The sequence below is a fragment of the Phalacrocorax carbo genome, chromosome 3 (assembly GCF_963921805.1).
Source record: "Phalacrocorax carbo chromosome 3, bPhaCar2.1, whole genome shotgun sequence".
Lineage (NCBI taxonomy): Eukaryota > Metazoa > Chordata > Aves > Suliformes > Phalacrocoracidae > Phalacrocorax > Phalacrocorax carbo.
Genome location: NC_087515.1, coordinates 79,787,421 through 79,805,137, shown reverse-complemented (window position 1 = coordinate 79,805,137; position 17,717 = coordinate 79,787,421). Strand labels below are relative to the sequence as shown.

General features: G+C 40.4%; 1 protein-coding gene across 1 annotated transcript; it reads left to right on the top strand.

Moving 5' to 3' along the window:
* The first annotated feature begins 31 nt into the window (after positions 1 to 31).
* QRSL1 (glutaminyl-tRNA amidotransferase subunit QRSL1) lies at positions 32 to 15,239 on the top strand. Its single transcript, XM_064447524.1, has 11 exons — positions 32 to 156; positions 415 to 574; positions 1,742 to 1,840; positions 3,381 to 3,477; positions 5,766 to 5,942; positions 8,207 to 8,382; positions 8,508 to 8,620; positions 10,120 to 10,312; positions 10,708 to 10,825; positions 14,042 to 14,247; positions 14,782 to 15,239. The coding sequence occupies exons 1-11, from the start codon at positions 133 to 135 to the stop codon at positions 14,988 to 14,990; spliced, it is 1,572 nt and encodes a 523-aa protein (XP_064303594.1). The 5' UTR covers positions 32 to 132; the 3' UTR covers positions 14,991 to 15,239.
* The last annotated feature ends 2,478 nt before the right edge of the window (positions 15,240 to 17,717 follow it).

The window sequence follows — 17,717 nt, the reverse complement described above, 5'->3', positions numbered from 1 at the left end:
GTGCGGCCGCCTTCTTAGCGATCCTGCCAATGGTGCCGCTCGGTGTTGCGGCAAGATGGCGGCGCCCAGCCGCCGCGGCGGGAGAAAGGCGGCGGCGGACCGGCGGCTGTGAGGTGGCGGGGTCGGGGCGCCATGCTGCGCGTCTCTCTCTGTGAGGTGAGTGTTGGCAGCCCGCCCGGCGGGCCGCCGCGGCGCGGGGAGGGGGCGGGGCGGGCTCGCAAGGTGAGCGGGGCGAGGGGGCCCGTCGCGGTGTCACCTCCCGTCCCCCCTGCCCGAGGCCCGGGGCGGCGGGCGGGTGCCCTTCCAGCTGCCAGCTCTTTCCCGAACTGGCAGCGGGGATGGCGCTTTGTCCCCTTCGCGCCGCGAAGCGGACTCTGTCAGCCGGCTGCCTTGAGTGGGGGATTGCGCTTTCAGGTTTCGAAAGCTTTGAGGGAAGGACGCGTCACTCCGACGGACCTCTGCCAGAAGTGCCTTTCCCTCATCAAAAGCACCAGGTTTCTCAATGCTTATATTACCGTAGCGGAAGAAACTGCTTTAAAGCAGGCTGAAGAATCAGAGGAAAGATACAGAAGAGGTATGTTTCCTCATACTTGATATTAGTCCTTAAAAAGCTGCTGCGGAGGAGTTCCTGTCTTAGGTGAAGCACGTTTTCTTTTTAAAGGAGATGTATGCACTCCTCCTTTGACTATCAGGAGGTGAGGCTTGCCGTTGAGGCTTCTGCGGCTGCATGCTTGTGGGTGTATGCTTGGCACCCAGTAGTGTATTCAGTTAAAAAATCAGAGGCAAAACCTGGACCAAACCAGGCACTGCAGATTAAACAGGCTTCTTGAACCTCACTGCTGCTGGTTGGCTGTGCTTTCCCTCAGCAGTTTATTTTGAATTGGTAGCCAACAGCTACCACAAACAGGAAGATGCAGTGGTCTTTTGCAGGCCGGTTGACCAGGGTAGATAAAACACCTGGCTCGCTCAGCCTGTCAGGTTTTCGATTAAGAACGCAAATAAAAATAAAGCAACTTTGCTAATTGCAGTTATTGGTTGGTGAACAGAACAACATTTAGTCCTGTTATCTCCAGTATTTAGAGGCTGACTGTTCTCATTTTCCTCCGCATTTCCAGGAAGACAGAAAAGGGAAATTTTCACCTAACAGGGCACTTTTTTTTTGCCTTCCTGGGTGACACATGCTGTCCTTTGTCAGCTTAAGAAAATTGCCAGCCAGAGTGTTTTGCTTCCTGACATAGGCCTTTTAATTTTAAGTTTTTTTTCCTGAATGATGGATAATTGATCACTTAAGGAAGATTTTCTCTGCTTCAGTAATTTTTTAGATCATATCTACTGTGTATGTCAGGTAGGCAGAATTTATGGCTCCCAGCCTAGGGATGGAGTAGATTTAGGCAGCACCTATGGCTGAAATAAGCATTACATGGTCACATTTGAAGAGGTAAGCACTCCTTTGGGATAGCTAATCCATATGAAAGCAGCTGCCTGTCTTGCAGGCTTAGACGCTTCCGCTTAGCCCTGCGGGGCCAGGTCTGGTTTTGGCAGGATGCTCAATGATAGAGCTAGAATGGAAGATGGTTCTTGAAAGTTTAACAGACCACTATCAAACACTAAGTGGATAGCATTCATGCTTCCAGAAAACATCCGAAGGGACATGTAAAATAAACTGTAATTGGTAGGAAGGCTATAAATATAGCACACTTTGCTTTAATCTCTGTTGTCCTTGCAATAATTCCTAATGCAGGTCAGCCACTGGGTGTTTTGGATGGAATTCCTATTGCAGTGAAAGACAACTTCAATACAGCTGGCATTGAGACAACATGTGCATCAAACATGCTAAAAGGTACAGTAGAGCTTTTAAAGTAAAATCAGATCTCATTTTGGAGCTCTTGCTCTTCTCTTTAGAGGGTTTATGGAGTTGGAGTCTTCCAGAAATCTAATATTTTTAAAAAATGAGCTGAACTCATTTGAGGAAATATATTTGTCTAATTTATTCTGCCAAGCTCATCTGGTATTACAGATGCTTTTTGGTTTTTTCTGTAAGCACATTATCTCCTTTATTCATATAGTTACATGCTTTTAACAACACAATGTTTATTACAGCCTGTAATAAAGTAAATAGCCTATTATAACCTGTATTAAACTAAAATAGGATTGTTCTATAGTTCACATTTTGCTTTTACTTTTAGGTCCACAGGAGAGCAGTCAGTACTGTTCTGTCTAGCAAAATCCAAAGACAGTCGTCTTTGTTGTTGTTCTGTTGATAACTGTTGACTTAAGTAGTTTTTTCATATGGCTGTAGGAAGAGTAGACATTAACAATTCTTTTCTCTATGTTCCTGATATAAAAACACATTCTATAAGGCTTTTTTAATTTTTTGACATTTCCTAAGCTCATTGTTTCTGTTAACATGCCATGAACATTTTCAAGACATTAGAATGTTTTCGTAGTAAAAGCAAAAGTAGAAAACATTTCTTTTATCTCTTTTATTTATGCTGGGTTGACAGTTGGACTTGATGACCTTAGAGGTCTTTTCCAACCTTAATGATTCTATGATTCAGCATAAAGTAAAACTGAAGAGTTTTGTGGAAGATGGTTCAAGTGAATCAGTGAAACCCTGATCTGGTTATGGGGTTTTTTAATAGCAGAAAAAACAAAATATAACATAAAACTTCTTAAAATAGCAAAGTTCTTCGAGATGCTTTTCCTTAAAGCACATTCTCAGACCCACTGTGGTTTGATTGCAGTGTCACAGCTGTGAGTATTAGGAGTGATGTTGTCCTTGTTGTTCCTGTTGAGGGTGGAGAAACCCATCAATATTCACAAAAGGAATTGGTTGCTACTCAGGATCTGTAGGCATCATGATTCTCATCCTAGTTTATGTAAGGTCTAAGTGATCATGGATGCAGATGTTTGATGACAGGATATAGCCAGTTAGTATTTCAGCTTGTGGTTAACCACAGGCTCCTTTACCTCATGGTAATGAGAGGTAATTCAAGATAGCTTAGTGCTTTTCTGTAAAGAGCTGTTTCCCATTTCTTCTAATTTAAGCAGTTCCTGCAGATTGGCTGAATGCAGTAATTTGCTGCCCTTATGATATCTTGTTTATGTGAAGTCTTAGCTCCACACTCTAGAGATGTATAATCCAGAATTACTGAGTTGTAAGTTGTGGAAGAAAAAAAAAAAGACATTGCAAAAAACCCCAGCATTTTATTTACTTTTGCTAAATTTGAAAGTACTCTTGTTAACTTGAAGCAAAATTTTGGAACTGTGAACTGACAATTCTTATGCATAAATATTTACAACTCTGAAGTGTTCGAAGTAGCCACTTCTGCATCAGCTGTGTCTCACCAATCACTCTTAATTTTTCTGATTGTTTTCAGGTTATATTTCTCCTTACAATGCTACAGTAGTTCAGAAATTACTGGATCAGGGAGCTGTGCTTTTAGGAAAAACAAACCTAGATGAATTTGCCATGGGGTGAGTGATGTTTATTATTTTTAATGTGTGATTGCACATTAAATAAAATATATACCATCTGTTCTGATCTACTTGTAATCCTTAACTCCTCTTTCTGTGAGGTTAGAAAATAATTAATGCTTACCTGTGAAGACTATATAGAGTTGCGTGAATTTCTCCCTGAGCATTTATACTGTTGTGTAAATTATATAAATGCTGAGTTTTATGAACATGATGTTTGATTATAGCTGTGTTTGAGGGGGATGAAGCAGTGCAGCCTTTGCAGAAGGCCAAGGACAAGCAGGCTTCTTCCAGATCCAGTAGTGTGTTAGTAGAATTGGTTACACCACCAGTTAATTGCTGCCTTTTTCTCTCTCCTTACTGATGTTTTTTGGCGCTTAGCTAATTATTATCATGCCCCCAATGGCAGCCTCTGCCAGTCAGCCGCCAGAGTAATTTGTATGAGTACTCCCTGATTCACTGCAAACAGGCTAATCTAGAGCAACACTTTAAATTGCCTAAGCTAATGCTGGTGACTTTTTTGTCAGGAGCACATTGGAAAATGCTCTCACAAATTGATTCTCCAGCAAATCAGTGAAGGCAACCAAGCTATAGAAGGGCTGGGCTTCTGGGCCAGAATGGCACTGGGCCATTAGGAATGGGAGTCTCTGTCACCACAGCTGCTGGATCTGGAAAGGAAGATCTGAGACTAGTTACCTGTTTGTTGTGGTTTAGCCGGCAACTCAGCCCCACACAGCTGCTTGCTCACTCCGCCACTGGTGGGATGGGGGAGAGAATCAGAAGGGTAGAGCTCACAGGTTGAGATCAGAACCGTTTAATAATTAAAGTAAAACAATAACAACAGCAGCAACAATAATGCAATGGAAAAGAAAACAATGAGAGGGGTACAAAACCCGGGGAAGGGGGAATGAACAACTGAAACAACCAGCACGTGATGCAGCTGCCCGCCAACCCGACGCCACCGGTCCCCGAGCCGCAACTGCCCTCCCCACGTGCCAGCTGCCCCGGTTAATGTACTGGTCATGGCGTCACATGGTACAGAATGAACATCCCCTTGGCCAGTCAGGGTCAGCTGTCCTGGCTGTGGCCTCGCCCCTCCCAGCCTCCTGCCCATGTGGCAGAGAATGGGAAGCTGGAAAGGCCCCTGACTACTATAGGGGTGAAGAGAATTCACTCTTTCTCAGCCAAAACCAGCACACTATTACAAACAATAAGTGTTGTCTTTTGGTTTTGTTTTTATTTTACCTAAACTGAAGACGGAGATTTGATTGGGAATTCACATGGATGGGGTGGAAATACTTTGACTGTATTGTTTTGGATAAAGTCATTTTTGTATCAAAGAGACTCTTCAGAGGAAGAGCAGGGAAAAAGCTCAGAAGAAACCCTGATACGCAGTATTACAACTAGTCTAAGCTCATTAAAGCACACAATACTCCTATAAAGGTTTATCCCACCACTGGCCTCTCATCTCTGGTCTGTGTGTTTGTGTTATGTGTTTGTTGTCTTATGCTAGCAGTAACACAGCTGCACCATGAGCTTGATCAGGAAGCTGATCCAGCTCAAAAGTAATGATAGCTCAGTAAGGTTAGTTTTCAACTGCAGTGTCAGCTGCCCACTCTGATGACACTGGCTGATGTCACTGGCACCCTGGAGTCAGGGGGAACATGGTGTGGAGGTTGTGAGGAAGGAGGAAAGTACCTCCTGCCCCCGCTACTGTTGGCAGCTTGTGCTTAGGTGACCACAAGCTGACTGAAACCAGATTCTGAGAAGCCAGTTTAACATGCTGGACCAGCAAACTGTGGCCTCAGAAGAGGACTGCAGAGTGAGTAATAGTGTGTGATTTATGTAGAGGTGCTTGTTCTTGCTATTGCAGGGCTTTCCCCCACCTCTAGCAGCATGGTTTTCCACAAGACTGTGGTCATCATCTTTTGACTTTTCAAAATGACAAGGGAGCGTAAGGAAACCAGAAGATCTTTCTTTTGAAGCTGATATGCAGCTTTACTGTTACATAGCTTAAATCAGTTTTATACTTTGTGTGATTACATTCTTTTCAGTGGTATTAGCAAAAGTTGGAGGTATGAGTTGAAAGGGATGAAGATCTATAAACTTAACAATTCTGTGTAACATTGTTGAAGCTGACTGCACAGTGATTTAGGTACACGGTCTTTTTGAGTTGAAATTGAATTTGCTAGGGTGAAGGATGAGGAATTGGATAAAGAAAAAAACTTGGTGAATGCAGTGTGTCATCTGTCACTTCTGTCTCTATTTGTTCTGTCTAATTATCTTAGATCTGGGAGTACAGATGGGGTATTTGGACCAGTCAGAAATCCCTGGAGTTACTCAAGACAGTACAAGGAAAAATCTGTCCCAAAATCCCATTCTGAGGACGAAGAGTCTAACTGGGTAATAACGGGAGGGAGCTCAGGAGGCAGCGCGGCTGCTGTGTCATCTTTCACATGTTTTGCGTAAGAGGCTTTTTAAAATTGTTTTTTATTAAATGTCTCGATATGTTGGAAGGTTTTAGTTTTATAATTTTCTCATAATCTAGTTTGAAATGGGAGGGTTAGTTGCACTGGCATGCAAGAATTTATTTCAGCATCCCTTGTTTATTCATGGCATATTGTGAAGCCAGAATGAATCCACGTAGGCAAATTTAGACTTATTTTGAGTGTTTTTCAGCATGCTGATATGACCATTTTGCACTGCGTGAAATAAAATGATAATGGCAGTAAAGGAACAGCAGTTTTATTGTTATTCCCGCATACTCTCTTAAAATTAACATGGGGCTTGTGACACATCCTCTTCCTTGGTAAGTGCATTACACAAATACACGCTGAAAATGTAATTCAGCAAATGAGGAGATCTCTTAATTTGTAACAACAGTATGATAATCTTCCCTCCTTTGTTTTTATAGCAGAGTTATGTAATAATACATGAGATTTGGGATCTAAAAGCTTTCAAATCCCTGACTTAACAAAAGGATACACAGATACTCACAGATACTTACAAACTTGTCTGTTTTAAAAAGTTAAAAGGCAGTTTTAGGTTTTGGGGTTTTTTTATGTGTTTTTTTTTTCTTTAAAGGAATTTAAACAAGCTGGATTTTTTTATTTTACAATAATTATTTTCTGCATGGAATAGCAACGCGCTATTTAACCAATCAGCTGTCAATACTATCTTCCCCATCCAACTGTTAAAAGCAATCTGATCCTTAAAACATTACACCTTTCATTTTATGCAGTTTTTAGAGCTACATAGTGGAGCACATTTTATGGAAGATTATTTCAGTTGAGCTCTTAACTGGAAGGTGTTTAAGAATGCTCTTTAGTTACTGTGTCATTGTTTACCCATAACTATATTATAAGCATCTACTTTATTGTTAAAATATTTTTTGCTGATGTTGATTACAGCTTTTTAGAAAAAATACTCTGCTTTTAGATACAAAGACTGATTTATTGTATTATTTTTAAAAATTATACCTTTCCTCCTTGCCATTTGCTAGGCTGTAATGTACTCAATGTTTTAATACTGTTGAAACTGAACTCAGTGCAGCCATTCCCAAGGACGGCTGGTCCTTGTCCTGAGCCAGGATGGGCTGATCCTGATAGGGTCTGGCACCTTCTCTTATGTTACTGGGCATGCCGAACTCCCGTTTTGCACTGCTCAGCACGTTGTCAGATCAGGGATATTTTTCATCCAGCTATTTTATTGCCCATAACCTCTTGTATATCCACTCTATTATTTCTTTCAAGCATCAGGAATGTTGCCAGTCTTTGTCTTTTCAATTTGAGATTTGGATGTACAGAAATGCTACAAAATTGAAGATGTTTTATATCAACACTAAAAGCTTTGAAAAAATTCCACTTCAGCAAAGCCAATTGAATTGGTTCAGCCATCTCAGAAACAGATGCCTATGGGAAAAGCCACATTTACCACCTCAATAAAAATTATACCTCCTTCTGAAGTTCGATTTATTTTTGGCAAAGGTTTGGATGAAAGCTGTTTTATTTTCTAAATGGTGCTGGTGTTAAAATTATTAAAAACAAGAGAAGAGCAGGTTTCATTTCAGTATGAATTTCCAGTTCCATTATAGTTTTTTGAAATAAAAATTTCCATGTAGAAAGAACAAGGTTTCACCTGTGAAAGAACAAAAAAAGTTAACTTAAGAAAAACTAGTATCATAAAATTGTACCTAAGCTACTGTAAGCTGGGAGTTCTGATGCTATGCTTTGTAGGTTTGGAAACGGGAAAAACATCCTAGACTTTGAAAAGTATGCCCTCTTACTGGGGCAAGAAGTATTTGTATACTGGAAGATGCTGCTTCATAGTGTATTGGCTACTGAATAAGCTATCAATGTCTGAAAATTGTATGCTAAATCACATGAGGTGTATCTTTTGGAGTGCACAGAATTGGAACAGACCAACAGGCGAAGTGGAAGTAGATATGTAGGGCCATATTCAGATGGCCTAAATTCTACCTATCTACCTCTGCTTTGTGAAGAGGACTGGGCTCTCCCAGTGGCTAATTCAGAGACCCTAAGAAAAATAAGAGAACAGATAAAAAATAGCAGACATAAGGAGCAGACTGAAATTTAGGCTGTGTGATTATGACTTCTAATCTGGAAGAATTCACACATTTTTTAAATCCATGTGTCTTAAAACCATACATTTTTATTATTTGGAAACTTTCTGAATTATTTTACTAATGATAATCCTTTTGAAACCATAGAGCCTTAGGGTCAGACACAGGAGGATCTACCCGAAACCCTGCTGCTCACTGTGGCGTAGTAGGTTTAAAGCCAACATATGGACTGATCTCTCGCCATGGTCTCATTCCTCTAGTGAACTCGATGGATGTACCAGGAATCTTAACCAGATGCGTGGATGATGCAGCAGTTGTGTTAGGTATTACTACTACATATGTCTTTGTATACAACATATCTTTGTTTACAATATTGTCTCAAAACAAATTGAATTCTGGCTACCCAATGTACATTTTCCTGTTCTTTGTATGTCATGTCATATTTCAGGTTCACTTGCTGGACATGATCCTAAAGACTCTACCACAATTCAGGACAACTTTAAGCCATTTGAACTATCTGATTTGACAGATGTTAGCAAGCTCTCAATAGGAATTCCAAAGGTAACACTTAAATTCTGTCAACACTTGTTGGAAGGAACAGCAAATAGAAGATCTAACAAAAAATATGTCTTGCCCATCACCTCCCAGTCTCTCATGATTTGAAACAGTGAAGGCAGTACGAGCAGCTCCTGGGAAAGAGCAGTATGTGCTCTGTTGCTTGTGCAGGCAATTTGGAGTGAGCATATGCTAATGCTTCATCTAAAATATTTTGTCGTTGTCATGGGAGGCACTGTCAGGAAGTTCCAAGGGAAATGGGGAACTTCAGTTCTTGTTTCTCTCTGTTGCTCTCTTACCAGTCACCTGTATAACCTCAAACAAGTTGCTCTTAGTGCTTTCTCATGCAGTGAGGTTAGTATTGTTTGTGCAGTGCTTTGAGATGCTTGTCTAAATGTCACTGTATTAATACAAAGCAGAATTTTAAAGGCACACGAGTAGTACAAGGAGCTGTGATTCACAGAGCTCTAATAAGGATTGGAAGACAACTGTAATCTGGCTTCTGATGTATGCAGTTCAATCATGTTTGTAACTATAAGGATACTTGCAGTTTGGGACTTCAGCCTATTTATAATTTAGTAAAGGCTCTGTCTTCAAAGGGGTAATGTGAATAACATTTATTAGTTTGATTCTCAGATTTGAAGCTGTGCTAGGACAGGTATACCAAAAGATTTAATGTGGTAAACAGATGTCCACTGACCAATTATTCAGGGACTGTGAACCAAAAAAATTGTGTGCCTAGAAAATTAATTAGCTGCATACTGTTTAGATTTAGATAACTCTAAAATAGTGGTATTGTTAATTATTCATATCCTTTGGACAGTTGTTTTCTACTGCTACAGATTATCCTAAACAGATACATGCATATATTAAACATGGGTTGTAGCTGCTCAGAAATCAGACAGTATTAGGACACCGATATAGTGAGTTAGAACTAAAGCAAGTACCTTCAAAAATAGAGAATTTTAATAGAACGGCTTTAACTTGGCTATTAAACAGCAATGTAGCTTGTCTAAATCTTCTCCCAACCCCTTGATTGTAGTTCTTCTTTGGTGACTTGTTTTGTTCATTTCAGTGAGGCATGCCAGTTGCCACTGATATGCTGTGGCCATAATTTATTTTTATCTTTCCTACTCACAGCAGCCCTAGCATTAGGATTTAAACCTGAAGAGTTTCTACCAACGAACTGCAGAGCAGTGCAGTACAGTTTCTGTGAATAGACAAATAAGTGGATAACTGGGTAATTTCTCCTTCAGAAGAAACTGCTGAAATTCCATGGTCTGCAATATGTGGGTTGATCCTACTGAGATTAACATAATATTCTTAGAAGACTGAATTCTGTTAATTTAATACTGCTTGATTTTATAATATTTAGTAGATGCAAGAAGCCTTTAAATCATATAGTGGTGAGGTAACAGTTTTCAGTGTATTTATTTTTAGTATTTTGGTTGCCATTAGAAGTAAGCCAGTATGTAAAATCACTCCCCTTCTTGTTTTTCTCTAAGGAATATCATGCACCGGGGCTTTCTAGTGAAATTTTGGCTCTCTGGTCAAAGGCTACTGACCTCTTTAAGAATGCAGGTGCTAAAGTAATTGAAGTGAGTCTACCACACACTCGTTACTCAATTGTCTGCTATCATGTGCTGTGCACAGCAGAAGTGGCATCAAATATGGCCAGGTTTGATGGACTGGAATATGGTAAGTCCTTTGAAAAAACTTTTTTCTCAGACAATAGAAACATTGCTGGATGCCATTAAAAAGTATTAGTTATAACAGATATGCTTTTCGTGGTTGAATGCTTGGTGTTATTTCTCCAAGACAGAATAGAGTAAAAACCCTGTCCAAATAAAAACGAGTAAATAAATACATGTTTTAATATATTTCACTTGTAGGCATGTGAGTGTCTGGGTTTAAAATCTATGTAATATTTCTGTAACAAAACAGGAATATGCTTTGTTGTTTTTCCGGAATAGTAGCATGTCAGACTGCAGCAAACAGTAGCCTATTGTATTATTATGTATAACATTACCTTATGTTGTTAAAACTTAAGGATTACAAAAAGTATTACTTTCCAAATTGCTTTTTCTTTTCAGGACACCGTTCTGACATGAACAATTCCACAGAAAGTATGTATGCTGCAACACGACGAGAAGGCTTTAATGATGTTGTAAGAGGAAGAATTCTGTCAGGAAACTATTTCTTGTTGAAACAGTAAGCAGAACATCTTGAAACTCAAATTTGCCAAGTTAACAATTTTTTAAGCAAGTGATGATTAATTGTTCATCTTGACATGAAAAAAATTTGCCTTACACTAGTAGCTACTTGTATTATTATTATTGCTTTAGCAATATAATACCTAGTGAATTGTTAATAATGAATGAAGATGTTTTCCTGTAGCCTTACCAGTGAGCCTCCTTTATTATATAAGTAAAACAACTTCGTGATTTTTTTATTCTTTTTTCCTACCAGACTATTATTTCCACCCATTAGTTAAATTAAGAAAAAAATCTGTCCTATGGTATGACATTAAAATCATGCTGAAGCCATTACTGTCGTAGTGTTAAAAGTTCTGTAGCTGTTAACCTCATTAAAACTGCATAGAACAACTGTTGGTACATTCTAGTGAGGTCTTCTAGAGAAAGCCAGAAGATACAGTAATTAAATTAACTATAGCTCTTTGCCTCAGTATACAGGGAAAGGAAGGCACTGGCAAAGGTACTGAACTAATGTCTTTTAGACATATTTTTATACAGCTGATGTAGAGAAGTTGGTGCATGGATCAATTTGACTTTTTTTCTTAGTTTTCAGTCTTATCCAACAGTCCTGATTTATGTTAGCAAAAGTGCTGTTTTTCTCTGTCTTAATTTGTTCAGATACTAACAAATATTAGTCGTGTAATCAATCTCAAAGCACTACAGAAAGAGCTCTGTCAGCAAGAGTATTCATCAGATGTGACGTCTAATTGCTCGCAGAGACAGGAATGTTGTCAGTCAGTATGTAACAACCAGCTTTTATGGAATGCCGATATTCCTGCCAAGTGTGCTCCTTCTTGTTACAACTGTCCAGATCAGCTTTCCTAAGGCTGCCTTAAAATTCATGTAGCTCACTATTCTGTGAATGAATATACAATTCGCTTCCATCAAGATTGAAGAGGAGGGTCCTGTTCCCGTCCACAGTAAATTGCTTTTGAAGAACAGAACCCAGGGTTCAGAAAGCATTCTTAGAATAAATAGTAGAGAAAAACCATCTGTGTCTCCTGAAAATGTTGCATTTTACAGATTATTTTTATCTGCTTTTAAAATCTGTGAAATAACTAGGTGATTGTTCAGGAAGGAATGGAAGCTTGTCCATATTGTATCAGAATTAATAGAGAGCATGTGCTTGATTTAACAGTATTTCCCCCCGCTCCCCTTTTTTTTAGAACCCAAAATAGTCTTTCTGGTTTCAGATATTGTTGGAGGTCTGTTTTTTTCCTTTTACTGTTTTTCTGATGTTAACAGCTAGAATGATTTCAGAAATGACTGTAGAAAAAATGGCCAATTCCCATGGTATATAAATTCTTATCTTGAATCTGCAGTCTGTTATTGATTCTAACCATTTTCGTTGCAATTTTTCAGAAATGTAAATCTTTAAATTACTCTAAAAAAGAAGTGGCTTTGGGACAGTTTTCAGTTGTTTTATCTACAGACACTCTGGCATGTAGCAGTTGTTAATACCCCACTCTGTGGTTTGGTTTTGGGTTTGGTGGGGGGGGATTTTTTTTTTTTTGTAGAATAGCTGTGGGTTTAGATGGTGGTTACTTTTGAAACTGAATTTCTCTGAATTTGGGGATTCGACGCTTACCAGTTCTGCATATGAAATTGAAAGGAACAATAGACATAGAACAATTTAGGTTGGAAAAGACATTTAGGATCAAGTCCAACTGCTAACCTGGCACTGCCAAGTCCACTGCTAAACCATGTCCCTAAGCATCACATCTACACGTCTTTTTAAATACCTCCAGGGAAGGTACCACTTACAGGGTACCTCCAACAGGGCAGCCTGTTCCAATGCTTGACAAACCTTTTGGTGAAGAAATTTTTCCTAGTACCCAGTCTAAACCTCCCCTGGTGCAACTTGAGGCCATTTCCTCTTGTTCTATCGCTTGTTACTTGGGAGAAGGGAGCGACCCCCACCTCGCTACAACTACCTGAAAGGAGGTTGTAGAGAGCACTAAGGTCTCTCCTGAGCTTAGTTTTATCCAGGCTAAAGAGCCCCAGCTCCCTCAGCCGCTCCTCATAAGACACATGCTCCAGACCCTTCACCAGCTTCGTTGCCCTTCTCTGGACACGCTCCTGCACCTCAATGTCCTTCTTGTACTGAGGGGCCCAAAACTGAACACAATATTCAAGGTGCGGCCTCACCAGTGCCGAGTACAGGGCGATGATCACTTCCCTGCTCCTGCTGTCCACTCTATTCCTGATACAAGCCAGGATGCTGTTGGCCTTCTTGGCCACCTGGGTACACTGCTGGCTCATGTTCAGCTGGGTGTCAACCAACACCCCCAGTTCCTTTTCTGGCAGGCAGCTCTCCAGCCACTCTTCCCAACACCTGTAGCGTTCCATGGGGTTGTTGTGGCCCACGTGCAGGACCCAGCACTTGACCTTGTTGAATCTCAATATACAGTTGGCCTCATCCCATTGACCCAGCCTGTCCAGACCCCTCTGCAGAGCCTTCCTACCCTCAAGCAGATCAACACTCTGGCCCAACTTGGTGTCGTCTGCAAACTTACTGAGGGTGCACTCAATCCCCTCGTCCAGATCGTTGATAAAGCTGATTTGTTTCTGCTTCAGAATTGTGTAAAGACAGTTTAGAAGTTCATAGAGTACAAATTTACATGAGAAAAAAAGGTTAGGGAAAGATAAGTTCTTGACAGTACTCTACAGAGAAGTATACTGCAAACATATACATAGTTTTAAGTCCATTTGGAGCCCTCCCTAGATGATGGGACTTTTTCTCATGCTTTAAGTATCTTGCTGGATTGAATCCTAAATGATTAACGCCTATTTTCCAGGCCTGCTTACTTCCGTATTGTTTCTAGGCTTTGCTGTGCTGCCCTGCAGTGAAATTCAATACATGCTTTAGTTTCAGAAAGGTGATAATTAACTAAAAATCAAAACAACTTTTATTTTAAACTAGGGTTTTGTTTTCCCTTCACCCTTCTTCAGCAGGATGCCCTCATCTCTTCCTTCTTTGACAGCTTCATTGCTATCAGAGCATAAACACTATGTTTGATGACTATGCTTCTGGTGTATCAAAAACTCAAGTACCAGTGTTAGTCTTTTAACCAGAAGGAATATTGGGCTTGTCTTTTCTACAGTAACTAAGAAATTAGGTTCTGTATTTTTGGAATTAGCGTCAGGCCCTCACGTCCATATTTCTTTCTAGGAACTATGAGAATTACTTCGTCAAGGCACAGAAAGTCAGACGTCTCATTGCCAGTGACTTTGTGAAGGTTTTTGGGAGCGGTGTTGATATTTTACTCACTCCTACCACTCTGAGTGATGCAGTACCATATATGGAATTCATCAAAGAAGACAACAGAACCCGTAGCGCACAAGATGACATCCTAACACAGGCTGCAAACATGGCTGGTGAGCAGGGACAGGAATTCAGCTGGTTTCCTGTTTAGTCATTTTTAATGTCCATTCCCTTCAGTTACTTAACCTCTTCTTTAGAATCAAGATATTTCACCTCTTTTGCCTCTTACAGTGTTAACCATGTATAAGCATAGTTTATTTATGAAATGCTTTAAAATGTAAGACTAGATTTTAAAATGGGTGGGGGGTGCAGATAAGATTAATTCATTCAAGTTTCAGAGACAAAAATCTCTTTCTTAGGAGCATTGATCCTCTTTTCAGAGGATGCTGACTCCTTAAATCACTCCAATTCATTTCTTGTGATCACCTAACAGTATCCTTAGTTCATTGACTGAAATTATTTTAAGTAGAATCATAGAATACCAGGTTGTAAGGTATGTCAAGGGTCATCTGTTCCAACCTGTCTTGGCAAAAACTAGTTTTTTTCCTCTACATAAAAACAGCTCTAAGAGTAGAATTGCTACAAAAATTATTCCAACTGGATTTGTTTAATACTAAGTCTTTGCATGTGTGTCTCTTTTCTTTCAGGACTGCCAGCCATAAATGTTCCTTCAGCTCTTTCAGAGAGAGGCTTGCCAGTTGGGCTTCAGTTCATTGGACAGTCATTCCAAGAGAAGCAGCTTCTCACTGTAGCTAAATGGTTTGAAAAACAAGTAAAATTCCCCATGATCCAGCTAGAAGTGAAGAGGCATGACCACGGCGCCTTTCAGCATGAGAAATCTGCTTCTTTTTCATAACATGGGACTTGCTAGTCAGCTAAAATAAGAAAGCTGTGGAGATGATCTCAAAATATATTCCTGCAGTTAATTCTCTTTTGCAGAAATCATAATCCTTTTTAAGGAGACCATGTACAGTAATGCAGGATGGAGTCATCACAGCTTGTTACAATGTAATCAAGGCAAAGCGAATCATTAAGTAAACGTGTCTGTCATTAAGAACCATTTCTAACTGAAATTAAAAACACCAGGTTGAAATTATTTATCTTATACCTGTGGAGCTGCTTTTTTCCATCTCCAGAGGGCGTGAAAGGTATCCGGCCTGTTAAAGAACTAACCTGAACCTTCCTGTGAAAATTACATCATTGCCAAAGGGTTGGTTTCCTTCTGGAACATAGACTTCTGTAATGGAATAACCAGACAAGCTCTAATGGAAAAAAGGTATCAAGCATCTTTTCACCAACAGGTAAATACAAAAGGAAACAAGGGAGTTAACATATAGATAGTTCATTTTAAAAAAAAAAAAAAAAAATCCCTCCTAGCAAACTCACTTAGGAGGTGAAATAAGTTCCAGGTTTACAAATAATGCATATTGCTCTGGTTACATTCATTGTAAGAATTATGAATTCCACATTTCCTCTGGGGAAGGATGCCTGCTAGCCCTTGGGTAGTTACTTTCTTTTTCCTTCATCACTGTTCTTTATAACCATCACTTAAAATGAATACTTACTAAGACAGACATTTTCTTCTTCAGTGTAACTCTCCATAGAGTAATACCAGCTATCCCTTCATGGACGGTCATTCAACACAATAGAGATTTGAAACAACTTTCAAAGCCATAACGTTGGTAGACTAGCACCCCTAGTAGGGTTGGTATACTAGACACACACCCCCATTAGGGAAGACATGCTAAACAACTAATAACCTGTTGTCAGTGTTTTATTTTCCATTTTTCCAAAGTTGAAAAAGTATGAAGGATAAGTTGGTAGATTTGGGTTTGCATCAGATTTGCTCTCAGTCATGGTTTATAGCTTGCACACATGTAGAAAGTGTAGGGTGGGGAAAATGATTGCAACTTAGTCTGATATGGTAACATACAGAATCTTCCTGAACTACATCTTGTCTTAGACCATACTGTCACCTATCTAAAAAAAATCACCTTATTTCTAAAAATTGCAGATGAATTGGTGAATTTTCCACGCCCCAAGGTGAGCTATTCCAATACCTTTCCCACACAATTAAGATGGTACACAAATAAAATCCCACATGAATAAAATTTAAAAAGTAAAATTTAGTTTTTAATTTAAATATTAAAAACCAAGGTATACCCTTCAGCTCTGCCCCCGAGAACACAGAGCAGTACCAGTAGACTTCTGTATAGGAGATGGGCAACCAAAAAAGGATGAGGTGTGCACAGCCTGTCTGAAAATCGAAGAGACTGCTGGGGTTATATGGGAAGTCATACTTCATGTTAAACTGGTGCCCACAATGCCACCAAAGGGCAGGGAAAAAAAGCAAGAAAGTCAGAGGAGCAAAAAAGGTTTATCTAAGTTTTATTTTTCAGTAGTCTCCCAAATAAAAAGGAAGGTATCCAGTTACAGGAATGTTAGGGGCAGGAAATGAAAAACACTTAAAATCACCTTAATTAGCTTAGCACACCTTTGCCTGACTAATGTCCAGCGGCAATTAAGGGATTCCAAGCTAACCCCTTTTTTTTGTAATCAAAAGAAAGGTTTTCAAACCCAGCACCGGCATCCTGCTGTGCTCACTGTTGAAGAGCAATAAAAGGTGTCTTCAGCTCAGCGGTGCAGGTCGTTCAGAGAAAGCAGCAGGACTCCAGCCCGGCAGCTTTGCCTGGTCCTGCATGCGGTTTTCTAGCTTAGTCTGTGGTCTGATATCCATACAGTAAGGGTGCGCATGCTGCTGGGAGTCACAAGCAAATGCTGTGGCACAGTGTGTGATGAAACGGACTTCAGGGTGGTAGGAACTGAAATTTGTTGAGCTAGAGGGACTGTGTTTGTACATCACTGTGTTGTTGGTGAACGGATTTGTGTGGCCTGCCTCGCTGCACTGCTTGTGGAGTACGATGGGCAGGTTGCTGTCGCGTGTGCCAGCTCAGACATCTGTGGCGGGAATGGAGACTCCTGGGTTAGATGCCACTCTAGGGGAGGTGCAGGGTGGTGGGAGAGGAAAAGGGCTTGGAGTTACAGGTCAAAGGAAAGACTGGCTGAAAGGCCGCTGCAGGCAGGTGTTAAAAGATGCAGCGATAAGGGAGCGGGAGCACAGGTGGGGAGGTGGTCAGTACCTGCTGGCAGCAACTGGGCACCTGCCCGCACTGTACTGTGAACTGGGACAGCTGCTGGGTTGCAACTGCTGTTTGCCAACACTAATCCCAACGGGGAGACAAGCTCCTGCACTGCAGCGTATGGAGTAAAAGCACTAGGCGCTTTGTTGTGCCACCCAAGATGGGATGTTTCAGATTGGGAAGAGACACAGAGAAGCACAGAATGGTTGTCTAGGCAGGCTGTGAAACACCAGGATGTAGAAAACACATGGAAGAAAGGAAGGATTAAGTATCATAAGAGCTGGTAACTGCTTCAAGAAGCCGGAGACTTGGGAGAGGAAGATTGAAGAGATAAAGGACATGGGGATGAGGAAGCAGAAATATTCTGGTGAAGGAGGGGCCCCAACTTCATGCTCCTAAGTTGAAATCTTTGAAGGTGGGTACCTTTGCGAGTTGTACTTCTC

Bases quoted from the DNA above. Each gene is read 5' to 3' on its own strand.
- QRSL1 (XM_064447524.1), top strand. From the start codon at position 133: ATGCTGCGCGTCTCTCTCTGTGAG. The intron at 157-414 runs GTGAGTGTTGGC...TTGCGCTTTCAG, and splicing joins TGCGCGTCTCTCTCTGTGAG to GTTTCGAAAGCTTTGAGGGA. The intron at 8,621-10,119 runs GTAACACTTAAA...TTTTTCTCTAAG, and splicing joins TCTCAATAGGAATTCCAAAG to GAATATCATGCACCGGGGCT.